This window comes from Amblyomma mixtum, chromosome 3 (assembly GCF_055824585.1).
Source record: "Amblyomma mixtum isolate Tamu chromosome 3, ASM5582458v1, whole genome shotgun sequence".
Lineage (NCBI taxonomy): Eukaryota > Metazoa > Arthropoda > Arachnida > Ixodida > Ixodidae > Amblyomma > Amblyomma mixtum.
Window position 1 is genome coordinate 143,536,084 of NC_143014.1, and position 18,337 is coordinate 143,554,420.

Here is an 18,337-nt window from a genome sequence, read left to right on the forward strand (position 1 = left end):
ACTACAGTGCCCCAGGGTCACATCAACCAATCTGACTAAATTTTTTATCCTCCTTCTCCTCCTCCGAACACAGTTGACCATGGAATGCTCATCGCCATCCACCACGACAGCGGTGGTGTAGTGCAAGTTCTAGTGGTTTCCCCAAGAAAGCCACCATTGGAAGCGGAGTGTGCTCGTGGTTGACGCTACGCTTTCCCAAATTTATTCATTATATATTAGCTACTCGAAAGGCGTGGCATTTGCATTTGTTTTTCTCTTCGTCCTCCTGCCGACTCGTTCCCACGCATATGCACCACTTGAAGGCGCCCCACTCGCGCAGGCGCGAGGATAAATGAAGAGGAAGCGCACGCGAGCCACGTATTCCATTCGGTGGCCATTGCCTGGCGAACGTTCGGTTCTGGCCTCCCTCTGGCCTCCCTCTCGAGATATCTCCAGATGCTCAGGTCGTCCTCGGAGTCGATGGCCTTCTTCCTCAGCTCAGCGTCGAGTAGCAGCGCAGAAGATCTGGCGGACGCCCACTCTGAGCCAGTCAGCCCTGAGGCAGCGGATACGAACAGCGGATACGACAACCTGGCCGTGGGAACGCCACTGGACGACCTCGGCGGAGATGATGTCGCGGATGGTGCCATGGACCCTGATCGTGGTAGCGAAGAGGCAGACGACGCTGCCAGTACAAGTGCTGGTAGCAGCAGAAGCACTAGTAGCACCGGAACTAGCGCTTCATCGTCGAGCCAGGCGCCGGCGGCCCGGCGCATAACGTGCTGCATCTGCCCGGACGAAGGCTACGAGTACCTGGAACAGCTCTACCCGTGTCCCTGCCGCTGCCCGAACGCATTCGCGCACCGGTCCTGCTTGCAGGGGGTCCTGTACCGGGAAGCGATGGACGCAGCGTGCCCGCTGTGCGGCGCGCGCTATCCGCTGCGGCGGCGCACTAAGGCCATGTGGCGCTGGTTCTGGGAGCAGGAGTCTCGAGACGACGCCACACTGTTCCTGGCTAACTTGGCTTTCAGCTTGGGCAACGTGGGAGTGCTGAGCATGGCGTGGATGTACGTCCTGTTCGAGTACCACTCAGACTCGTGGCTGCCTGCGGCATCGCTGGCTTCGGCGCTTTTCATCCTCACTGTGGTTTGGGTCGCCTTCGGCTGCATCCGTTTCCGCGTGCTGTACATGACCTACCAACGCTGGCGTCGCGCAAACACCAGGCTCAAGCTCCTGCTCGCGGACGGGAGAATCATCCAGGCCTGACCACGCGTCACGTCTCCAGGGGCCACAGGACTGTCAAGCTCTTGTGTGGAGTTCTATGAAAGGTCCCACTTTTTTTTGTACCTTCTGTGTGAAAGTCATTTTGTTCTACCACCTGTGTGAAACTCATCGAGAGAAAATAAAGAGACCTCTCGCTGTCTTTACGGCTCCTGGGTTAATGCGCGCACCCGCGCCCACCCGCACGCACGAGCGCACGCCCGCAGACACACGCACACGTACACGCCCGCGGTATACGGCAAGCAATCAGGTAGTGAATTACAGTACCATGGCCGCGAACACAAGAGTACAGGGCGCAGTCTTGGACAGCTTGTATGGTAGCTGTAACTATCGGACTAGTTTCCAACGCTCCGCACCCCAGCGTCCGCGGAGGAAGCTGGAAGGAGTTCGAGGAAGGTAGCATAACTCCGTGCCTCGCGCGGTCGCCCACTATCACGTGACTGCCCTGAACCCTGTACACGCGGTCCGCGCCTGCCCTGTACGTCGCTGAAAGCCGCCTCTCGGTCGTGTTGGAAAAGACGCGCAGGAGGGCAGTGGCTGCTGTTGTTGTTGTTGTTGTCCTCTAAATAATGGTAGCTGCAGTTTCCGGAGGATAATCGCGTGAGCGCGCTGATTTTCTTTTTTCTTTTCGGTTGCCTTCGATTCTTTCGGCCGCCGCGGTCGCTGAGTGGTTATGGTGCTCGGCTGCTGGCCCGAAAGACGCGGGTTCGATCACGGCCGCGGCGGCTAGAATTTCTTTGGAGGAGAAATTCTAGAGGCCCGTGTACTGTGCGATGTCAGTGCACGTTAAAGAACCCCAGGTGGTCGAAATTTCCGGAGCCCTTCACTACGTTGTCTCTCATAGCCTTAGTCGCTTTGGGACGTTAAACCCCATAAACCAAACTAAACCAAACCGATTCTTTCGCTGTGGCGTGCAGTGTAGAAAAGGCACGCCCCTGGGTAAAGTGAGCCCGTTCAAGAAGATGCAGCTATCTGGGAGAATGCAGTTCGTATAGGCGCGAGGTGCCCATCACAGACGAGAGTAAAACACCCAGCTACGATAAGCAGCGCAGATCCACTGGGTTAATTTGCCTGGATGACTTATTATTCGCAGTTGAATTCACTGATCTTTCTTTTCTTTTCATTCAGTCTCACCTGTGCGTTTTGAACGTCCTTCATGTGCACATGATGTGGCTCTTCGACCCACTGCCAACTCCACAATATCGCAATGTGATCGCTTCCTGATTTATCGGTGGAATGATCTGAAATTTGTTTTTGAATGCGTAGTTTTGCCGGAAAACTGCTTCGGCTCACGCGGGACGCTCTTGCGACATCGGCGTCTTGCCGATATCGCGCATCGCCCGCGGGATGTGATGCGATCATGAGGAAAGCGTTCGAGTATTTCGGCCGCGCCTTACGATCTATGACCTTAAAGAGTTTCAACAAATAATGGACAAAAAGAGGATAAATTAAATGTGCGGTACAAAGGGCATTTGAGCGAATCCCTCCATTGCAAAGAAAAACCTGTGGTCTTCTTAACGCAATCTTAATGAAGGAAATGCGATAGCATTTAGATTGTAGGTTCTGATGTCTACGTTGTGGTCCCAATGACTTTTCGCCGAATAAATGGCGCATTCTCCATTCAGCTTGCGTCTGTGCGTGTTTGCACGAAACTTCAGCTACACTCCCGACCACTCCTCGACCACACGCTCCTTCTAGGGGGCCTGATTAGGGTTTGGTGTAACACAAACCACATTTGTTCAGTTGATACATTCTTTTAATCTTTACATTGTCCATGCCGTTCACTAATTTTTATGCAAGTATCTCTCTCATAGTCTATTTTAAAGTCTTGCACTTGGTCATCTTCGTCCGCCCTTGCTCATTTCTCTCAGCCGTGCATTGCTCCGCTTCCGAGTTGTTGTTAGCCTCTCAAAAGATGGCACCTAGTACCCACACAAGGGAATAGGCCATGAATCTGGAGGCAGAGGTTGCTATTCACCTGTACGCTCCAACTTCCTCCTCCTTGCCTTGACTTAGTCGTTGTCATTGCTTCATGGGTCGGCCACAGCGTTAGGCGCCATAGTTTTGTTCGTAAGCGTGGTAAACACGAGTCACCACCTTCTAGACTGCTCGAGGACCTTCCATCAGGTTGTCTTACAGGATTATACCAATCGAACCAACTAATCCACCTTCATTTTGGGGGTGGGCCAACTTTCAAATTTTTGCGGTCCTTCGTCATTTGGTAGGCAGGTGGTGAGATGACGTCACAAAGTCGCGTGATCTCTATCGACTAATCAGGGAATTTGGTGATAATTTAAAATTTCGCGGTGCTTTCAGATTTGTCAGTGTGGGTAGCGACATCATGATGACGTCATCAAGTAACTGGCCAACCAGAGAATTCTTTTAAGGAGAAGAAGGAAAGTTTTTGTGAGACGACAGTCTAAATACAAACGCATTGCTATGCTCACACAACGGTCCTGGGGCAGCAGCTGCAGCTGTATCCTGACGCTCGGTTCGGAGATGTGCTGTTGAAAGAAGCAGTTGAGATGGACTGTTGAGAGGTGGTTTCAAGAGGAGGATTTCAGAGATGATGCTGAATCCCGAGAAACGCGAATGAATCATATCATAGCCGAAATCAAGAAGAAGAAATGGGTAGATGGGTAGCCGTATGGCTGCGCTTTGGTGGATGTCAATGAGTATACTCCCTTATTAAGAAATGGGTAGAACATGTAATGCGAAGGCAAGATATCCGACGGTCCCTTAGAGCAGGGGTTCTCAAACTGGGTTCCGCGGAACACAGGGGTTCCGCGGGCTGTCTTCTAGTGTTCCGCGAGAACCCTCACCGGCCCTGACCCGGCAGCTGATATGAGACTGGCTCTGAATGCTACTGAGCCACGCTTTGGGTTGCTCTTAAAAGGGAAGCAGTACCACCCATCACATTAGTATTTGTATTAATCTGTGCAATAAACATTTAACTTTTGCAACTCTCTCTTTGCAAAAATGCACTCGACAACATTGCTGGTAAGTGAAAGCAGGGGGGGGGGGGGGGGGGGGGGGGGTTCCCTGGAACTTATTGAAGGCTTTTGGGGTTCCTCCAAGCAAAAAAGTTTGAGAACCCCTGCCTTAGAGTAACGGTATGGATTACAATGGGAAGGTGAACGTGGTACAGGGCGGCAGAGAATCAGGTGGGCGGACGAGATTGGAAAGTTTGCTGGCATAAGGTGGCCACAGCAGGCACAGGGCAGGGTTAATCGGAGGGATATGAAATCGGTCTTGGACGGATGGACGGATGGACGAACGTTGTAGCTGGGCGACGGCGGGCCCCACTAGTCTCAGACTGTTTTGCTATTTATTTTCTCTTTCAAAACCTATAATTTTTAACCTTAGATGGCCCTGACACCGTTTGGACATTTCAATTAAACAAACCCAATGCGTAGTGAGGGCCCTTATGATCGTCTCTGCAAAATATTAAGAGGCATATGCGAGGCCCCGAAAGGCTTTAAAAATTCGGATCGAAGCCCATTCGACCCGCCGCGCTGGCTCAGAGGCTTGGCGTTCGGCTGCTGGTCCCAATGTCTCAGGATCGAATTCTGGCAGCAGCGACCACATTTGAATGGAAGCGAAATGCTAAAGCGCCCGTGTCATCACACGTTAAAGTGCCCCAGGTGGACTAAGCTATACCGAAGCCCTGCACTACGGCATCCCTTGAATAGCCGATTAAACTCCACAATTTTACATTTACAATGCGCGTTCGCGCTCTCTCGATACAGCTAGTCTCCTCGTAAACTCCGCCGGCATCCAAGGGGCGCCTGTGGCGGCACAGCCGGAAACATTTCACTGGTCTCGCGTTCTGATTCACGGGCGAAAGGCGGACGATGTCTCGTCATGTGCACTAACTGCTGCCGCTATTAGCGCGACAGCATCAAGGGTCCCGCTGCTTACGGCGTCTAGACACCGCGTTGGCCTCCGGAGGAATGGCACACACCCACAGCGGGGGATTAGCCACGGCAGAAAACCCGGCGTCGTCATCGTCGGCGGCGGTACGTGTGAGCGAAAAATTCCGAGGGAAGCAGGTGGCCCACCTATAGGTTCTCGCGACCTTGCGACGTCATCGTGACCTGCCCATGGGAATGTGGGCAAAGTGCCCGCCGTAGCAGATGACAGTTAAATTAACAGTGGTCGCAAGAGGCTGCTTGGCAAGGGCAACGTGCATATACCTTCTTGTGTATCCCTCCGTGACGATGTACAGGATGTTTCACCCATGACTTTACACACTTTTTAAAAATAGGCTTTTTGAGTTAGAAGCGCGCTTTTTTCGGCATAGCATTGTCAGTGGTGTAGTACATAAGAACACAGCTCAGACGTGTTAACTGGGAGGCTGGTTAACTAATATTCGAAAGTTAACTTTTTAAGTATCGCTCTTAGGCTCTTTAATTATTGAGAGGCGTGTAGCCAATTGTAAGCAATATCCATATCAGTAATTAAAATTTCAAAAACGCGGTTACCCTCGGCGCTGTGGCCCAACAAATTATGGCTACATCGCTGCTGTAGCCAAGAAATTCGCTGCTGTCCCGCGTTCCTAGGATGATGCCTGACAACCGTCGGAGTAAAGCTAATTTTCGATGGGAGTGTGATCTCTTAAAAAATGCCGACGAGCGGCGGCTTTTCTTCCTGTGTCGGTAGAGCCGGATAGCTATAGGATACCGAACGAACCTAATTGTGCGCGTTTTTCTTCTGATAGTATTTTTATTTTGCGATTTTTTTTCCCGTTCCTTGTTTGACCTTCAGGCTGTTTACCGTACGGCCGATAAACCCACAGAGCAGTTCATGTGGATTTGCCCTTGAAGCCGATACAATACAGATACAGTGTGGATTGCTATAGGAACCAATGCCTGGCCACCATATCCAGAAGGACAGCATCATCATCATCAGCCTGACTACGCCTACTGCAGGGAAAAGGCCTCTCCCATGTCTCTCCAATTAACCCTGTCCTTTGCCAGTTGCGGCCACCGTATCCCCGCAAACTTCTTAACATCATCCGCCCACCTAACGTTCTGCCGCCCCCTGCTACGTTTGCCGTCTCTTGGAATCCACTCGGTTACCCTTGAGAACCAGCGGTTATCTTGCCTTCGCATTACATGCCCTGCCCAAGCAGGGCATGATTCCGCTATGCCTGTCATGTAAGCATTGCGGAATGAGGGTGTGGAAGAGGCTTATGTGAAAATATTGGATGATATCTATAACAACTTCACAGCTACTATAGTGATCCATAAAATCAGCAATGAAATTCCATTACGGAAAGGTGTCAGGCACGGAGACACGATCTCGCCAATGCTATTCACCGCCTGCTTACAGGAGGTATTCCGGGGCCTGAAATGGGAAGAGTTGGGGATAAGAGTTAATGGAGAATGCCTGAGCTATTTGCGATTCGCTGATGACATTGCCTTGCTAAGCCACTCAGGAAATGAACTGCAAAGAATGATCAATGAGTTAGACAGGCAGAGCAGAATGGTGGGGCTAAAAATTAACATGCAGAAAACCAAAGTAATGTTCAACAACCTGGAAGTAGTAAGAGAGTATGTCTACTTAGGGCAGGTAGTGAACGCTGATCCGAATCATGAGAGGGAAACAACTAGAAGAATAAGAATGGGGTGGAGCTCATATAGCAGGTTTTCTCAGATCATGAATGGCAGTTTACCATTATCCCTCAGGAGAAAATCATACAACAGCTGTATTTTACCGGTACTCACCTATGGGGCAGAAACGTCGAGGGTAACTAAGAGGGTTCAGCTTAAGTTAAGGACAACGCAGCGAGCTATGGAAAGAAAAATGATAGGTGTAACGTTAAGAGATCGGAAGCGGGCGGAGTGGGTGAGGGAACAAACGCGGGTTAATGACATTCTAGTTGAAATCAGGACAACGGAAAACAAAATTGCGAAATTGAGTTTTGAAATAGCCTTCTTGGTATTTTGACAGAACGGAAGCAATAAGCGTTGGAACGGCACCTAGAAAGACCACACGTAGGTGCTGAATTTCAGAAAAAGTTCAGTACGCATTGTTTGGGCAGTGCAGTACAAGAAACTACGTACGAGTAAGGGCATATGACCATGGAATGCGAATACGGCGAAAGCGGTACGCTCCAGGTAGGATACTGTAGTTGGATTGGTGGAAACGTCCCATAATCGTTATTGCAAAGCGACAGGTGCACCAGGCAGCGCTGAAAGGAAGATGAAGACGAGTGCGACGCGAGGCACGCGCATGCGCCACACCTAAACGGTCGCCAGGGCCGTTTTTTACGCCTTCCTTGAGGCAGCCTGTGCTGTAGCTTGGTCTTCCTTCGCTCCTGAGGTTCGGCATCCTGATGGCAACTACCCCGACTAATGCGACGACGCCCTCAGTGCCTTCGGAGGAGGAACTGGCGCTTTACTGGGACCCTCGGTACCACCGCTACTTCTACGCAGGGGTCATGACGCCTCCCACAGGACAGCTGTACGACTTCAAAGGCGCCGCCATCACGCGCCCCACGGATATTCACACATGGTCCGTTGTGCACCTGGAGCAAGCAGAGGGCGCCGCGCCCTCCTCCGCGCCTTCGTCGAGGTCCATCATGATCGAGCGTGACGAACGGGTATGTACGGGGCTGTGCTTTATTTTTTACAGTGCGGCTGTTGATGGCCCGTTTGACGGATAAGCGGCGGTGATGGCGACGTTGTAGCCATCTCCGTCTCGCCTTCCTCCTCGTTCATTCGCGATTACATCATCACTGCCCCCGATGCTCAACCCAGAAAGGGGGCCATTAACAGAATTTCGGCAAAAGCGTGTTTGTCGTCGACAAAAAGCGTCCTTGCGGCAGGACAGGTGGGGTGGTCGAATGATTCATGCTCCACCGTGGGGTAGCATACCGCTTTGGTCCCTGTCGGCTGCGTTGTGTGCCGCCGCCGACACGAGGATCCGGGACTACATGCTGCAGAGAGTAATGTGCGCGGTCCTTGTGTGAGCATACGGGAAACTACCCCTCGACAACTGCGCTGAATTTCGCATTACCGAATGTCGTATTATCTTGTGACTTTTTTTTTTACTGGCAAAAACGATGTGCTGAATATAGTTAACACGTACATGTGGGCTAGTTGGTGTCTGACCGCGCAAAAAAAAAATGGACAAGGGTGGCAAGAAACGGGTGGGAGAGGAGACGTAGCCATCACGCCCCCCACTGAAGCGCACACGTGGTCCGTTGTGCAGATGGTTCTCAGTTGAAGTCCGCTCCTTGTCTCGTTCTTTCTTCCCTATTCTGTCCACGATTATTCGCGCAGCCGCGAAATACATTGCACACCATGCTCTGACTCCGAATGAGATATATGCGCCGCATCATGCATACGGTCTGAACATATCCTCAGTCTGTTGGGAGAGCGGTGACAATATCTGAAGAAACATAAAGCGGTATGCAAAAGTGTAACGCAGTTTAGATATGCATTCAACCGCTGGCGGTCACATATCCTTGTGAGAAGCCTGTTCACAGTCCTCCCTCGGCACTGTATAATTTCCTGATGTATGTCAATCTGTAAAGGCCGAAAATGCCTTTCGATGGGCGTAGACACAAAATAAATTATACTGCCCCATTATTAGTACTGCAGAACGTAGATCCGATGTACGATATTTCAAGAAGTCAGCACATAAATTTCGTTCTTCTGAGACATGAAGTGTGGTATCCAGTTATGAATATAAAATGCCCCGTGTATGGAGCCCGTATTGTTTCTGGATTTATTTTTATAGGTCACATTTTCCATTTAACCTACTAAAGTTGGATGAAGGCGGTTTGCTACGCCTATTCTTGCGCTTTTATTGACAGTCACGGACTGCTCTGAGATCCCAGTAACCTGTATTTCGCGCTTTTAACTTTTCATAGAGCTTCTCGGCCCCTTCAGTTTTCTCGCCATGATGGTCTTCTCTTCACGTATACATGATGTTGATGTTCCGTTTAGTTTTCTAACCAGTGCGTGCGAACACGGACGCAGGGTCAGCGCAAACGTCCTAGCAGGGGACGCCGGATCTCATGGAGCGCCCTGGAGGTGCAGGATTTGGATACGAAGACTGGATCTGCCGAAGTGAGAGACCCAACCAGGAAGAGGCGGTTGGTCGTGAGCTGGTTGCGCCGTGTCCTGTGCGTCGCAGTCTCTCTTCTGGTGGTGGTGGCCGTCGCTGTTCTGTTCTGGCTAGAGGGCTCCACGGACGAAACTGCACGCCGCACCCCTGGCAGCTCGACGTTCGAGGGGGAACTAGTTACCCGGCCGGGCCCGATGTTCCAACCATTCTCCCGAAGGCCGACGTCGTCGTCACCCGCTACCTCTCGGTACACAGCCCGAGCTGAAGACCGCCTCATGGGCGATCTTATCGACGATCCTGTCACCACGACCGGGAGTCTGTACCTAGACGCTGCTTCCGAGCTCAACGTCTCCCGTGGTACGGAAACTTTGAACCACATCTGTCTCGTATCGGGTGAACCACCGCATCTGGAAGAAATGGACTGCATTGAGAACAGCAGCCTCCGAGAATGGTCGCGCTGCCGTCAGTGTGACGCCATTGTTCACTGCTGCTACTCACTTGCTAAGGATCTGAAACTGCAAAACAACAACCGAGTGCGAGACGTTGCAGGGAACGCCCCACAAGCACGCCCCAAGTCGGAAGGCCGCCGGGCGGCGAGCGAACTCCTTGGGGTGCTGGCGGACGACGCGGCCTGGCGGCGCCTGGCCACTCGCAAGGACAGAGCCAAGTTCGCACGAGCTCTGATCCATGCCGTGAAAGCAAGCAAGTTCGACGGCGTACGTCTATTGGCACCATGGCGGGAAAGCTCAGCACGCGGCTTCTACGACTTTGTCGTAGGCCTGGCTGTAGATGTGGCCGCACGGTTTCAGAAGAATAACTACAGCTTCGGCTTCTTCCTGCCGCAGTGGCTCTCGGATCCCGATCGCTTCATAACTCAGCTGAAGACGATTCTCAAAGCCCAACACAGCGTGCTGTTCTACCCAGATTTTTCAGTTTTCTGGAAGACTGCTGCCGCCGTCAGGTGGCCAGTACCGCAGGAAGCCCTCGGTCGCTCCTCGAACGAGACCACGGTGAAAGAGACCACGGTGAAAGAGACCACGGTGAACGAGACAGACTCGAAAAGCGACAGTTTCGCTTGTTACCTTCTCGCTCCGCCGGCGGCCGTATCTCTGACACTCGGTGAGCGCTGCGATCCATTGAAATCGCAGAGGGTAGCTCGTGAAGTGGCTTCCTCCTTCCTGACAGCCACTAAGCTGTGCCACCTGTGGAATGCTTCTTGGAAGACCTCTGTGAACAAGTACAGCACGTACTCCTGCGATGGAAGGCGGGCAGTCTTCTACCAGAGCTCGTCGCAATCGAGAAGTTTTGCCATCGATGTTCTGGCCCACACGCCCTCATCAACTTGCACAGGCTTCATCATTTCATACTTAGAAGATGGGCTTCACGAGTGTGGAGAGAACTCAGCTGGGTCTGAGAAAGCATGACTGACAATGGGATGCAGCGGCGAGATGTTAGGTGTAGTGCTTTTTTTTAAAAAAAATTTGAATACATTTTGCATTGAAATGCATTTAGATGTATCGTTCTACTGCAATTGGCCTATATACAGTTTTATGTTTTCAGCGGAAACGACGTTGTGCCTGGCTTGGCAACACACACTAAGAACTGCTACCCAGTTCAGAGAAAGTAACAGCTTTTTTCGAATCGCTCTTTTTATTGATGACAACATGTTCTCCCTCGGTGGGAGAACGAACGCATTTCGTCGTGGCGTGGGAGGAAAGCATACCTCGACAGGCTTAGCAGTATTCTCAATAGCATTCTTTGCCAATGGAACAGAACGCTCTAGCACGATCTTTTTCTCTCTCTTTTTTAATCTGACCAATGAGCCACCAGTATAAAGTTATAAGGAGGTAGGGTTTGGCATGCGGAATATAACGGCCTATAGCTGTGGCCTAGTGGTTGTTCACCATGCGCCTCTCATGCGGGAGGTGGGGAGTTCGATCCCCAGTGCCGCCGGGTACCCATCGGTGATACAATGGGTACAAGCTTTCCTGTGGCATAGTGCTCGGCTTCTTTATGGCGAATTGCTTGGTAAATGGGCCTTGCCCCCATTTACCAAGCAAACAGCTTTGATCAGCTTTGCTGATCTAGGGGCTTCAGACGAATATAGCGCGATTGGAACGGCTCTAGGAAGGAGGTATATACATGGTCTGTTCTGAAAGTAGTAGGACTCATTTTTTTAAACAAAATTTATTCAAGAGAATAGTACAAACGATTACAATTTTTCAAGGTAGCACCCTTCCGCACCTACACGCTGCTGCCAATGAGTTTTACAGTTTTCGTACGCCTCCAGGAACGCCTGGACCGGAATGCTGTTTAGCTCCCTCGTCATGACCTGTTGAACCACCTCTACCGATCCGTGATGTTTCCCCTCGAGCGTCGATTTTATTCTCGGGAACAGAAAAAACTCTGGCGGGGCCAAGTTGAGGCTGTAGGGGGGCTGAGGCAGCGTTGTCGCCTTGTGCTGGGCAAAAAATCGGGGCCCTCATTCACATGATGAATAAGATGATGATGATGATGTCCTCGGGCTGAATGGCACATACCCACGGCGGGGGATTGGCCAGGGTGCATAGCGGATACAAACGCGCTCATGTACAGGGAATGGAGTATATTTAAATCTAAAATTTTGGGACGCAGAGCTAGAATTTGTACAAAACAAAAAATACGGAGAAAGAAAAGTTGTGAATTCACATTCTAGCAGAGGAATCTACCAGATGAAATTATATAATCGTGAATAGAATCGAACACTGGTTTCAGGGCATATCCCTTGGCGCTTGTCCCGAAGGATAAGAGAATCGGAATAGATAGAGGAAGCCCAAGCCGAGCGAGGGGGATCTCCAAGTAAATTCTACGGAGAGCAGCGAGCCGCCGGCAGGAGATGAAAAAATGTTCTATAGACTCAATTTCGCCACAAGACTTACAAAGGCTGGATATCGAAAGCCCCGATCGGCATAAATAAAGATTTAGCCGCGGTATCCTGCAGCGCAAAAGGGTCATGGACACCTCACATTGCCTCGAACTGCACATGCGCACACTCCAAGGAAATGCCAGGTGTTGAAAATCCGCTGCAGCGAGGAGAGGCTCATGGCTCAAGGTGTGGAAACGCTGGAATCGCTGAAAGCGTACTGGAGTCAAGTAAACAGTATTAGGGACGAAAGGGACAATGGGACCATCAAGGGCAGACTTTGCTAAAAAATCAGCCCTCTCATTAGAAACAATGCCACAGTGCCCAGGGACCCAGTGAAAGCGAACTTCTGAAACATGTGGAGGAATAAAAAATTGAAGGGAACGGCTCATAGGAGTATCACTCGAGGTTTCGAGCGCTGTCAAAACAGAAAGGTTGTCTGAGAGTATAATAACCCGAGTGATACTGCAGGGAATCCTTATTTAGGACAACTCAATGGCCAGAAACTCAGCTACAAAATTAGAGGTATAGTCAGGGGCCCGAAATGAGTAGCTCCAATCAAGAGCCCTTGAGTAAATACCAATAGCGGCCTTTTCATTTTGCTGGGAGGCATCTGTATAGACGGCAGTATGGTTAGGAAAATTGTCTAGGTACTCCTCTATGAGCCCATTTAACATATTGGCGGGCAGGTTCTTAGCATTCCTTGGGAGGGTGTTGTCAAAGAAGACTGCCGTGTCAGCCCAACTGTGGTTGACTAGTACTAAAGATCTCATTGATACAGAAATATTTGACAGCAGGGAGTTAGTGAACACCACCTGAGGGAGCTTATACCGAGGCCAGGGAGCACCAAAGAAGAGAGTTGGGTTCGTTGTAAATATAGGGTTAGCCAATCCAGGAACAGGCTCCAAAGACCTTAAAAATGTCCGCACAGTGATAAGCTCAAACCGGGAATTGAGATCAGGTATTCCCGCCTCCAAGTACAACACAGCATTAGCAACTGATTTAGGCAGACCTAAGCAAAGGCGCAGAGCGCGTCGCTCCATAACAAACAGGGGTTCACGCTTGTACTTTGGGCACCCAGAAAAGAGAACGAAGCCGAATTCAAGGATTGGCCGTACATAGGTCTTATAAAGAAGTAGTAGAGTGTCTCGTCGCATACCGAATTTTTTGTTGCTGATCCTCACCAACCGGCCGAGGGCACGCTCACCCTTAAGCGCAATGCTTCTAATGTGTGGCCGCCAGTCTAAATGCGGGTCATATATTACACCCAAGTATTTTGTTGAATCAACTTGCGGGATGAGGATAGAGTGATACGACAGAGAGATGTAAAGAGGGGTTGCTTGTGGGAAAACAAGGACGGCACACTTGTTCACATTTAAAGTTAACTTTATGCTGTCTAGCCAAACTTCCAGAGCATTTAAATACTCTTGCAGTAATTGGTACAGGATATGAACGTCTTTGGCAGAAGCGAAAAAAGCAATATCATCCGCATACACATAAACTTTGACGGCTGGGTGAATAGGGATATCACGCATTAGTATGTTAAACAATAACGGTGAAAGAACGGAGCCTTGTGGGACACCTCTAGACTGGGCGTATGTTGTAGAAGTTAACGTACCCTTAGAACAAAAGAACGCTCTATTCTTTAAGAACTCTCCTATCCACGCAAAGAGGTACAAAGGAGGTTGTACATTAGCCAGTTTATGAAGCAAAATGCTGTGTTCAACGCTGTCGTAAGCCTTTGCAATATCTAAAGTAACCAGAGCTGATACCTCATTTTGCCTCACAGCAACCTTAATACGGCTCTCCAAGTCTATGTGCGCGGTCCAAATCGAACACCCCCGGCGGAAGCCAATCTGAGCCTCGATAAAACCTTGAAGACTCAGAATATGACTCGTGAGGCGGCTGAAGACTACCCGCTCTACAAGCTTAACCAAATTTGATGTAAGAGCAATCGGCCGAATATTGTCGAGATCAAAACCCTTCCCCTGCTCTTTCAGCAGTAAAATAATTTTCGCTGTTTTTCAATTTTGTGGAATCCAGGCTTTTTCCAAAGACCCGTTCACAATCTGCAAGAGGTACGGGGCAAAGTCTTGCATTAGGATTTTAAGCATCCGGTTAAAATCCGGTAGGATAATAAGATCCTACCGGTTGGCCTTTTCCTCCTCTGACAACACTCCCGGCACCAACTTAGCGCACGCTTTCCTCATCGATAAGTTTTCTTTCACGATCTCAAAAACTTGGGTTTGAGGAATGCTCAAGTCATCAGGAATCATTCTGATACTCATTCTACGATCACTGTTAAGTAAATGTTTCACTCGCTACACATTTTTGTTGGTCTTCCTGGTCGAAGGGCGTCTGGAGCGGTCGTCTTCCTCCACTCTTTTCTTACCTTCTCGGTAAAGCTTGTGCCACTCAAAAAACACCTGATCTACCCATGGAAGCGTCACCGTAGGCCTCCTTAATTATGTTGTGAGTCTCTTTGCCCGTTTTACCAAGATTTACTCAAAATTTGATCGCGTATCGCTGATCCAGTAAACGCTCGACGATTCTGCGTGACGAGACGTTTCCACACGGGTTCACAGTACAAGCGACCCCCTCTCTTCAACGGCCGAGAGCCGACTGCCGATTTTCCCCAGCATTCCCAATATCCCCCTTCAACGATCCTGCACGCAGACCGCCTCTCGTCCGCCCGTTCGCCCAGGAAAAAACCAGTCCTACTACTTTCAGAACAGACCCTGTATGTATATAGTACACGCTACTTTCGATTTCTGGGACAAAGCCCGTTTAGGTTGCATCTGGAGATGTACGGAGATATTTCAAAGATTGCCGCGGCATTAAAGTTTGCACACCTGGTCTTAGTCGGAAGAAACCCGTAGGTGTCCTCTCTGAAGCGCAGAGAACGGGACTGAAGTGAAAGTTCATTCGACACGTCAATTGTCTGCTGGTCTGTGAACACAGTTCGCAGGAAAAGAGAAGCTGTTGCTGGTTTAATGCTGGGCACGTTGCTCTATGCGCATAGTGGTGAGGCCGCAACAGGAATTTCCATGTTATCACCTTTTGTGGCGATTACGGTAAGTCCGAGCTTCTATGTACTCTTTGCCTCGGCCAATTCATCCGTTGTTTCTTCACCTTTTTTTTTTTGCAAAAAAATGCTATTTTACAACTCGTATACGTGAACGTGCAAATCGCGCTTGCCACATAGAAAACGACGAGCGGGATATTTATAATTTTCTTACATGGCTATAATGTGGAAATTTTTATTAGAGCTAGCAGTGCGTTATTACTATACTGACTGACGAGCGCTCAGTCAAGCTATGGCAGCGCTCTCTGCCTGTTTACACAACACACCCAACAATTCTACACAACAAGATTTTTCAATGGGAAAAAGTTTATGAACTCAATTTTTATGTATTGTAATATTTCACTATAACTATCAATATATCTGGAGATCTCCCGTCGGCAGGCTCGCATTTTATTTTTGCTATTAGCGTTTTTGCTGTCGTTAAAAGCGTTCTCCATCGGTTTTCCATGGCAGTCCTAACTGTTCGATGGGAGCGATGGAAAATTTTAAAAGGAAGATTTTGATACACATCGGAAGAACGCTCCATTACCTTCAATATTTCCATAACAGTACCTTAAATTTTCCAATATTTAAACTTTTTTGTCCAAGAATGTTGGACATGAGTAAAAGTTGAAAAGTATCTTCTGGCGGGCTAGTTGGTTTTACTCATTCATAATCAAAACTGCGCGAACAAAAACAAGGACACGAGCAAGAAAACAGACAACACACACAAGCGCAGTATATGCTGTGTGTGTGTTTCTGTTTTCTTGTTCGTGTCCTTGTTTTTGTTCGCGCAGTTTTGATTATGAATGAGTAAAAGTTGGTTATCTGACAGTTAACAAATGCTGCAATTCAGACAGGTGGCGAGGCGAAAGAGTGCGGTCGTCGAACTTCCAGGGGCCGATTTAAGGGCAAATCTTTTAAGGGGCTGTCCTGTCTGCGCCAATGCTTTTTTTGAGCTTCCTTCGAAAAGAAAGAAAGGCGGAGGGGTGTACGGGAGAAAACTTCTTCCTTGTGAGGGTAAACTAAGGGGGGTTGCCTCCCCCCCTCTATCTTTCGTACTACCATTAAATCCGCCACCGCGAACTTTCATTGTTCATCTTTTTCTGGAGTGCACGCTATTATGCTCACTCCTGAACGAAAAGTTGATGCAGTCTTTGCTGACAGCGCAAAGGTATTAGGTTATTAGTGATCTGCTCTGTATAACTGTGAGTGCACTCGCATTCAGCAGCAAATTCTAGCCAAGAACAGCGATGGAGTTAGAATTTACCAGGTTACTGGCATGGAACAGGACAGAACAGAAGAGGACAAAGTAAACGACTTTAGCGCTGCGATGCTTGCCACAAATGTAACTCGCATTACGAATAAAATGAGTCAGTAACGTCACCCGAAAGAAAAACAAGAGAAAGACTAACAGGAGTACATCGGATAACTAACTGGTGGAGTACTGCTCAGAGAAAACGAGCGAGGTGAGGTAATTTCCTACTACATCGTGCCTTGATAGTACGACCCCCGTTAATATGGACGCCTCGAATTATGGGCAGTCCGCGGTCGTAGACAACCACAGACAACCCCTGGTGACTGCTACCTCCCTCAACACCCGACTATCGATAGAGGCTGAGGAGGCGGCCATATAGCACTCACCATAGTCGGCACCAAGACAGGATACATTCTCAGTGATTCGAAGGCAGCAATCAGGAACTTCGCTAAGAGGAGGCTTCATGCCCCAGCTCTCTCCATCCGGGCGAGAGCCAAACTATCAGCAGAACGGTTCCAGGTAATATGGGTACCAGCACATACCTCCCACCCAGGGAACACGGCAGCTCATGAATGTGCCCGAAGATTCGTAAACCGGGCACAGAGCAACCAGTGTCCCTCAGGAGGAAGCGGCTGGTAACCTACCATGAACACTCGCCCTCCACTATCGAAATGATCGACTCAAATGCTCACCCCCATACAAATACCTCTCCAAGGCAGAACAGGTTGCCTGGCGACAACTTCAAACGTGTGCATTCCCAAATCCTTATGTCTACTCCCTGATGTACCCCGCCATGGAATACAATTCTTGCTGCAATCTCTGCAATAACTCTAAAGCAAACCTTAACCACATCCTATTCGAGTGCCCAGAGGACCAACCCCTCTAAGCCTCTGATATCAAACCAGTCAGTGGGAGACTGCGTTGCTGAGCCCTGACCCTGAGGCACAACTCCGGATGGTGGGTAGGTCCCTGGAGGCCGCCGAGAAGCATGAACTTCAAGTCCCCTAGCGCCGTCGAGAGGTCCCACGCGCTGTCTAAACTTTATCCCTAACCCCTGCCCTCTTTGTCTTATGTCAAATAAAAGTTTGTTCCTCCTCCTTGCATGAAGACTAAACTTTTTCGATTTATTTACGCTTCTTTAATATGGAAACTCGCTGTCTGGACAATGGACAAGAGGAAATGCGCAGAGCCTATTGGGGCCCATGTATTTTTGTCTCGTTAATATGAAAGGTGATAAGAACAAGGCCTCTACTGCCCCAACAAGATGTTTCATTTCCTGCACTTTGAGTGCAGGACACCATGAAAATGCTGTGAAAAAGTGCCTTCTGTTCATGCTTTTCTGTTTCATGCTTTACGGTGCAATGTTGTCCAGTCGACGCGCCTATAACCATTATCCGAACTGCATGAAGCCTGTGAAGAAACTCTCTGCAGCGTATGCCACGTAGACAGCCGCAGTTTTAGTGGGATTTTAGCAGTCGCAGTAGGAGTCAGGTTATTTAACCATGAGACGCCATCAAGCGCATCATAGGCCACTAGGCGCGTCAAGGTGCATCACATTATTTCAATAATAATGGCGACCAGGATAATGGGCTTGTACACCCCAAAATGATGTGTATTTAAAGCATATTTGCCACCACTATGCAAAGAAGCAAACCTTAATAATAACGTTTTTTTTTCTGAACCTGTTTTCCTATCGCGATTCTTTATTACGGACGACTCGCTTTATGGACAATTTTGTTCGAGGACCAAGTGTCCATATGGATTATCGAGGCAC

At 49.4% G+C, this 18,337-nt stretch overlaps 1 protein-coding gene across 2 annotated transcripts in view; it reads left to right on the top strand.

The window, feature by feature from the left end:
* LOC149352214 (uncharacterized) overlaps positions 1-10,846 on the top strand; it is a 49,693-nt gene extending 38,847 nt beyond the window's left edge. Inside the window, exons 3-4 of one of the 2 annotated variants that reach the window (XM_089581383.1) lie at positions 7,701-7,867; positions 9,252-10,846. In XM_089581383.1, coding sequence (XP_089437509.1) covers positions 7,701-7,867; positions 9,252-10,763 — 1,679 coding nt within the window. In that variant the 3' untranslated portion in view covers positions 10,764-10,846. Of the gene's footprint in view, positions 1-7,600; positions 7,868-9,251 lie in introns of those variants that run through there. The other variant, XM_089581380.1, reaches the window with a different exon arrangement.
* The last annotated feature ends 7,491 nt before the right edge of the window (positions 10,847-18,337 follow it).